Raw genomic sequence first — 8,217 nt, forward strand, 5'->3', positions numbered from 1 at the left:
AATAAATCAGGGCAATGTGTTACATGACAAGGCAACGGCTTCCCAGCCCCTCGCTACGTGCTCGGATTCGAGTCGGGGGGGTTGGGAGGACGGGGAGAGAAGGCTCCGTGCCTGCTCCGAGCACAGCGGGACGGGGCCCCCCGAAGCCCCCCGGCGTCCCCCAGGGGCCGAGAGTGGCCGTGGGCTGAGGAGTGCGGTGCCAGGGGCGCTTCTCGCTTGCAAGAAGCACCGAGAAGAAACTTTGCCATCAGAGCGTTGCTTTCCTGCGGACCTCTCAGAACTCTCCCAACAGAGACGCGGCGGACCGCCCCGGGACGCCCAGCAGCTCGGTGCGTTTCAATTTTTCATAGGACACCGTTCTACACTTTGGCTGCGGCCGCGGTGATTGCAGCGCGCACCGCGGTAATTAGCGGCTCTTTGCTGATGTAGGAAAAGTCTTCATTAGGACATGGAAATACTTTTTGTGCATTCACCCAAAGGGTTTTGTTGTTTTTTTTTTTCCTTCCGAAGGGTTTTTTTTTTTTTTTTTTTTTTTTTTTCCGTCTGAAAGGAAAACAGCTGAGTTTTTTCCCCTTTAGAAAGGGAAAACTCAGCTGGCGCTGTGTGGGATATTGACTTTCTGTGGACGGTGCTGAGGCGTTCTGTCCGTGCTCACTCTGATGCACGTGGCAGGAAAACACTGCCACAAAGTAATGCTGGGTGGAATAAAGCACCAGGGAAGGTGAGAGCTGTCCTATGAGCCTCACGGTGACTCCGTGCAAAAGTCGGGATGTATGGCAATCAGTGGTCAGGCGCAGATACTTCGTCTTTGATATCCTTATACTGATAGAATCATGTAATCATTAAGGTTGGACAAGACTGCTTGTTCTATCTAGACCATCCGTCCACCTGTCCTCGGGGAATCCTAAAAAGGAAACCCAAACTCAATGCTTTACAGCGATTAATTTACAAATGGTTTCACTGTGGCCATAAGGGACGCTTTGGTGCCTTCTCGAGGTGGGCAGCACAGTCCATTGGGGAAATGCTCCCATTTCCTGCATCTGAAGCAAGAGAAAACTGCGAAAGGCACATAACCACATTATGTGTATGTATGTGTGTATACACGTGTACATGTATGCATGTATATATGTATGCATATGTGTGTATGTATATATGTGTGTGTGTATGTGTCTATATATGTATACACACACATATGTGTGTGTGTGTATGTGCACATATATCTGCATGTATACATGAGTATGGACGCGTCTCTTTATGTGTCTCCGTGCCCCCACCCCTCCAACCCACCGTGTCAGGGCCGCAGTGCCGCCATCCCCCCAGCTTGGCGCTCAGGCTATGCCCGTCAGCACGGGGCTGGGTGGGGTCCCCGGGGAACGGACACGAGGAGGATCAAGGGAATGATATATAAAGCGTTGCTCCACGTTAGCACTTCGGTGATAGTAATGATAACGGAGGTGTCCCAAGGAAAGTTTTTCCTCTAGGGTTTGGAGTGGAAGCAGAGTAAGCGCTGTCTGAACTCGTAACATAGAGCAACCCCCTCCACCCTCCGCTTCCCTCGCCCTCTGCCTTTCCCTCCAGCACTGTTTAAGACCTGTCAGGGAAGAAGCTGACACCAAGAACCCCAACGCCGTGGCAGAGGCCGGCCCCAACCCCCGAAGCCCGAGGGGGCGAACAGGGAGGGATCCCTCTGCGACCCGAGGGGTGGAGGGCATCTGTAAATCGAGAGAGCCCACCCCCGCCACAGCGGTATCTCGATGCCACATCGTTCATCCCTGAGCATCATCGGAGCAGCAGCAATGCCGGAGCCTGTCCGCAGTTTGTGCTCGTTCCCTCCTGGCTGCAGGGGGGCTGCGGAAGGGCACAGCGGGACGGCTGCGGGCTCCTCTCGGGTTGCGCCCTGCCCCCCGTCACCGCGTTCCGGAGGGGCAGATCCGTCCCCGGGTGCTCTGAAGACCATCCTCAGCTTTGCCTCCGTGGATATTCGAGTCCATAAGGAAGCTAGAAGGGAAAAACCGCTCTAAAGCAGGGCAATAGCCCCAAAGAGCGCTCACAGAACAGCCGAGGGTTTCTAACTCCACTGTCTCTCCTGAAGTGTTTCATTTGGGTGCAAAAGTATTCGATGAGCCACGGAGAGAGAGGAGCAAAAAAAGGAGGGAAGGATTCGTTCCCCAAACCACTTCTCCCTTGTAATTCAGTTTGGAACTGTGTGAGAGGGAATCAACATCCCTGTGGCAAATGAGAGAGGAAGAGATGGGGAGAGAGGGGGAGAGGGAAGAGGAAGAGGGAAAGAAAGGAAATAAAATGGAAAAGAGAAAAGGGAAAGGGGGAAAAAGGAAAAAAGGAAAAAAGAGAAAAAGGAAGGCAGGAAAGGAATGAGGGAGGGAGGGAGGAAGAGGGGGAGAGAGGAAGGAAGGAAGGAAGGAAGGAAGGAAGGAAGGAAGGAAGGAAGGAAGGAAGGAAGGAAGGAAGGAAGGAAGGAAGGAAGGAAGGAAGGAAGGAAGGAAGGAAGGAAGGAAGGAAGGAAGGAAGGAAGGAAGGAAGGAAGGAAGGAAGGAAGGAAGGAAGGAAGGAAGAGAGAAAGGAAGAGAGAAAGAGAGAAAGGAAGAGGAAGGAGAGAAAGGAAGAAAGAAAGGAAGAAAGAAAGAAAGAAAGAAAGAAAGAAAGAAAGAAAGAAAGAAAGAAAGAAAGAAAGAAAGAAAGAAAGAAAGAAAGAAAGAAAGAAAGAAGAAGAAAGAAAGAAAGAAAGAAAGAAAGAAAGAAAGAAAGAAAGAAAGAAAGAAAGAGAAGAAAGAAAGAAAGAAAGAAAGAAGAAAGAAAGAAAGAAAGAAAGAAAGAAAAGAAAGAAAAGAAAGAAAGAAAGAAAGAAAGAAGAAGAAGAAAGAAAGAAAGAAAGAAAGAAAGAAAGAAAGAAAGAAAGAAAGAAAGAAAGAAGGAGGGAGGGAAGGAGGGAGAGGGAAAGAGGAAAAAAGAGAAAAGGAAGAAGGGCAGGGGGCAGAAAGAAGGAAAGGAAGAATTAGCAATTCCGTTGGTGATTGCCACGCAGAGCAAACTTTGGTTTCCCCGCACGGGAGCGGAAGGGAAATGCACAATTCCAGTAGACTGTGGGGGGGAGATGAGGGGGAGGAACTGTGTGGGAACCGATAGCCCCTGACTGCCTCAAACCAGTGTCCGTCACCGGGGTTATTCTGGAGGGAAGCCGCTAATAACGGGGAGGTAACGGAGCGAGGCCGAAAGCGGAGGGGGTCTCCGCACGGGACCTCGGCCACGGACGGGGGGACATCGGCGGGGCAGCGCGGGGCCGGGGCCGGGACAGCCACAGGTGCGGCCGCTCTGAGAGCCGCCCCGCTCCTGCCCCGGCGATCCGTGCGCGCTGCGGGAGGTGCGGAGAGGGGAGGCGGGAGAGGAGGAGGGAGGAGGAGAAGGAGGAGGAGGAGGAGGAGGAGGAAGGGGGGGGAGACAGCTGATGCCTGTCAAAGCCGCAGCCGCCGCGCTCTCGCGAGAGCGCCGCCCGGCTGTAGCCACGGGATGCGGGGCTCAGGTGCGCGCAGAGCGCAGCGCAGCGCGCCCGGCGCCGGGCAGCGGCAGGCAGCGGAGTGAGCGGCGGGGGCCGGAGGGAGCCTCACCACCCGCCCAGCCCAGCGCAGCCCGGCCCGGCCCCGGGCGGCTGCCTGCGGCGGGAGGGAGAGGGCAGAGCGCCGGAGAGCACTTTTCGCCCTACTTGAGGAGTGTTTGTGGATTTACATGCCAAGCCTTCAAGATGATGTCGATGAACAGCAAGCAGCCGCATTTTGCCATGCATCCCACCCTACCTGAGCACAAGTACCCCTCGCTGCACTCCAGCTCGGAAGCGATCCGGAGAGCGTGTCTGCCAACGCCGCCGGTAAGGGACGGGCGGGCTCCGGCTCCCCTTGCCCCCTTCTCTCCTCTCTTCTTTCTCTGCTCTCTTCTTTCTCTCCTTCCTTCTTTCTTTCTTTCCTTCCTTCTCTCTCTCTTTCTCTCTCCCTCCTCCCCCCCCCGTTCCCCTCTCTCTCCTGGTTGCTGCATGTCTGTGTATGTGCATTAATAAAAAAACCGCTGCGAGGCACATTCTGACAAGCGGCGCTTAATGTTTTTTTCATGTCTTCCCCTGCAATCATCGGAGCGCTGTGATCTTTTTTGAAAGCGGCGTTCGCGCGGCGCTCCGACTTCAGCCGCTCTCCGCGTTCCTTTCTGTCACCCGGCCTCTGCGAGGGAGTGCGCGGTGCGTGCGTGGCACCGTTCCTGGCTGAGAGTTACAGATCCGTTTCTTCTCTTTTCTCTCCTTCCTTTTCCCCTTTTATTTCTCACATTTATTTCTTCCCCTCACACCCTGTCCACCCTTCTCCCCTCTCTGCTCCGTCTTCGGCTCTCCCCCTCGCCACATGCCTCCCATCATTCCGCCCTCTGTCCCCTCTCTGTCGCCCCTTATTCCCTTTCCCCGCCGCCTCTCCCCGGCCCCCTGCCGTCCCCGCTCTGTTCTGTGTCCCCGCAGCTGCAGAGTAACCTCTTCGCCAGCCTCGATGAGACTCTGCTGGCTCGGGCCGAGGCTTTGGCCGCCGTCGACATCGCCGTGTCGCAGGGCAAGAGCCACCCCTTCAAGCCGGACGCCACGTATCACACCATGAACAGCGTCCCCTGCACCTCCACCTCCACCGTGCCCCTGGCGCACCACCACCACCACCACCACCACCATCACCACCAGGCGCTGGAGCCCGGCGACCTCCTGGAGCACATCACCCTCGCCCTCCCTGGCGCTCATTGCCCGGCGGCGCCGGCGGAGGAGGCGGCGGCGGCGGCCACGACGGGGCGGGCGGCGGAGGCGGCGGGGGAGGCGGCGGAGGGGGCGGCGGCGGAGGGGGCGGCGGAGGCGGCGGCCTCATCTCCAGCTCGGCGCACCCGCACCCGCACATGCACGGCCCTGGGCCACCTCTCGCACCCGGCCGCCATGAACATGCCGTCGGGGCTGCCGCACCCGGGGCTGGTGGCCGCGCACCACGGCGCGGCAGGGCAGGTGGCCTCGGCGGCGGCCGTGGTGGGAGCGGCGGGGCTGGCCTCCATCTGCGACTCGGACACGGACCCGCGGGAGCTGGAGGCCTTCGCCGAGCGCTTCAAGCAGCGCCGCATCAAGCTGGGGGTGACTCAGGCCGACGTGGGCTCGGCGCTGGCCAACCTGAAGATCCCGGGAGTGGGCTCGCTCAGCCAGAGCACCATCTGCCGCTTCGAGTCGCTGACGCTGTCGCACAACAACATGATCGCCCTCAAGCCCATTCTGCAGGCCTGGCTGGAGGAGGCCGAGGGCGCCCAGCGGGAAAAAATGAACAAGCCCGAGCTCTTCAATGGGGGCGAGAAGAAGCGCAAGCGGACTTCCATCGCCGCCCCCGGAGAAGCGCTCCCTGGAGGCGTACTTCGCCGTCCAACCCCGGCCCTCCTCCGAGAAGATCGCTGCCATTGCCGAGAAATTGGACCTCAAAAAGAACGTGGTGCGGGTTTGGTTTTGCAACCAGAGACAGAAGCAGAAACGGATGAAATTTTCCGCCACCTATTAGGGGGAGGGGTCGGGGGAGGGCGCGGGGGGACCGAGGGACGGTGCCGGAGTGACTGCGGGGAGCAGAGGGGGGGAGCGGGGCAGCGCCGTCGATGATTCGCACCGAGAGGCGCCGGGACGGCCCCAGAGGACGGAGGGGGGGTGGCTGAGACTGCCGTGGGGCCGCAGCCCCTTCCCCTCTGCCCCCTTCCCTACTCCCCCCCCCCCTCCCCCCCGCCCCGGCAGAAGGAACAGCACCGCCACGCACCGACGGTACCCGCAGCAACCACGAACCCGGCACCGAGTCCCAGCTTTCAGCAGGAAAACAAAACAGAGCCACGACCCGAGGGCGGAACTGTCGGTGACGATGCTACGTTTGCTTTGGTTTGGGCCTCTTTTCATTACTTTGGTTTCTTTCCCTTTTCCCTTTGCTTGAGAGATGAGTACGGCGGTGCTTTGGTGGGGAGGGGAGGGCCGGTTGGGTCGGGGATGGATTTAGTGGGTTTGGATTTATTTTTATTATTAATTTATTTATTAATTAATTTATTTTTTTTTCCTTGAATGCGCTTTTTCGCGAGGCTTTGCCCACGGCTCTGTCTGTGCTGAGAGCTGAGAGCCGCCGCGCCCCTTTGTGCTGTTCCTCCCTCTGTGCGGTTCCTCTCTCCCTGTACCGCCCCCCCCGGACCCGGTCCCTGTGGGATAGGGCTGTGGAGGGGGGGGATGGGAGGGGAGCGGACAGGGGGTCCACTCGCGGGGTGAGCGCAGCTCCGTGCGGCCGTGATTCTGTCGGCCCCCTCCCTCTGCTCCCATTCGGTCCCACTGCGTTGGGACAGGGACGGCCCTGGAGTGCTGTAAGGGTTTGGGGGCAATAGCATCGGATGGGTGGGACGGGGGAAACGAGGGGGGCAGAGTGGCGTTCGTTTCCTAGGGGCTGCGGGCAAAAGGAACAACACAATTTGGGTTGAAAAGTCGTTTAGTGGGAGTAGCAACCGTTGAGTAGGGGATGGGTTTTGGGTGAGTGTATGCCGGGGAGGGGAGAGGGGAGGGGGGTCGGTTTGCACTGTGACAGCCTCCCGGATTGCAGGCGGTAGTATTCTGCAATCCCGATGCTGACACCAATAGTCAGGGTGCAGCGTTACGCGATTGAAAAAGTAAAATAGAACGAAACAATCAGACCTCGTTAGGTAGGACTGAGCGCAGGAGCCGGGGCAGGGGCCGGCTGCTCGCATCTGAGCAGGCAGGAATCCCTGAAAACAAGCCCCCCCTCCCCCCTCCCCCCCCGCCTTCCTTCCCCCCCTCCACACACACATACACACCCCGTCCCTCCCCATTTAAAACTAAACAAACAATAGCCTGAAATCGTGCATGCCCCGAACGAGGAAAAGAGGAAACAAGGCACAGAGAGAGCCATGGCAGAGCTTCGGCGTTATTTATTTATTTAACTATTTATTTTATTATGATGATGATTAATATTAATATAATTATTATGATTTGGTGTATCATTGTTTGCAGCGCAAACATTCTATGCATTCTGAAACTGAGCACTAACTAGAATAGCGTCTGGTAGAACCTTTGTGGATGGTGTGATCTCACAGTCTGACTGCCTGTTTTCACCGGGGACACCAACATTCTTGTCACGTTCTTGTATTTAGATTTAAAAGAGGGGGGAAAAAAGTAAAAAAAAAAAAAAAAAAAAAAAGAAAAAAAAAAAGAGAGAGCGAGAGAGAGAAGAAAGACGATTGTAAATATTTTCTTTAATGCACAGAAAACAAACAAACAAACAAAAAGGTTACAAACTGCAACCACGTGTGGATCCTGAGATGTCTCACGAATACGCTGTCCGTGTGCGTCTGCTGAGCTTTCTCCTTGGTTGTGTCCTTACTCTGTTTCTTTCATTTCTATCAAAAGTATTTCCGTATGCCAAAATACAACGGGGAGATGCGTCCCAGCATACTTACACATAGAACAAACGTGGAAACAGAATAGTTATTATTGGGTGCATTGAAAAAATAATCATAATAGTAGTATTTCTGAGACACGGCTGCTAAATTGAAGGTACGGCCGCGGGCCGATGGGAGTAATTCTACCAAAAAGAAAATAGTGAGAGATGTATTTTTCTGCTAAATCCAGAAATCCTTACTTTGAGATAGCTCTTATGTGAAAATCGGTGCTCCGAATAAAATGAACTATATATTAATTAGCTGCGTGTGTTTCTTGGAGTTTATTCTATAACTGCAGAATATAAATCAAAGGTTAAAAAAAAAAAAAAAGAAGAAGAAAAATTTAAGAGGGACTTCTGAACTATTTCTTTTCGGTTCGCTGGAAAGGATTATGCACCTGCAAAAGAAAAAAAAAGAAAAAAAAAAAAGAAAAAAAAGAAAAGAAAAAAAATGTATAGAGAAGGGAAACGTGGGTGGTTTCAGGCGACGCGTTGTTCCGACGGGCCTAATTGCACTGAACGATGTAACGAAATGCTTTATTTTTGTTTGGGGTTAATAAAGGCGAGAATCCCGAGCTGATCTCGCGCTGTACGCGCCTACGGGGCCGCCCGCCCGCCGGGAGGGTGCAGGACGATGCCACCTACCGCCCCGCGCCCACAGCGCTGCGCTGCGCTGCGCCCGAGCGGACCCGACGGCAACGCCGCGCAACGGCCGGGATGGAGGGGTTGTCCCGCG

At 55.4% G+C, this 8,217-nt stretch overlaps 1 protein-coding gene across 1 annotated transcript; it reads left to right on the forward strand.

Annotated features, from left to right (window-relative positions):
- Positions 1-3,757: 3,757 nt before the first annotated feature.
- On the forward strand, positions 3,758-5,564 carry POU4F1 (POU class 4 homeobox 1). The gene is given in 6 exon segments (XM_048946295.1): positions 3,758-3,880; positions 4,511-4,756; positions 4,758-4,780; positions 4,782-4,932; positions 4,934-5,395; positions 5,397-5,564. Coding segments are annotated over 6 exon segments (1,173 nt in total).
- The last annotated feature ends 2,653 nt before the right edge of the window (positions 5,565-8,217 follow it).

The sequence above is a fragment of the Lagopus muta genome, chromosome 1 (genome assembly GCF_023343835.1).
Source record: "Lagopus muta isolate bLagMut1 chromosome 1, bLagMut1 primary, whole genome shotgun sequence".
Classification (NCBI taxonomy): domain Eukaryota; kingdom Metazoa; phylum Chordata; class Aves; order Galliformes; family Phasianidae; genus Lagopus; species Lagopus muta.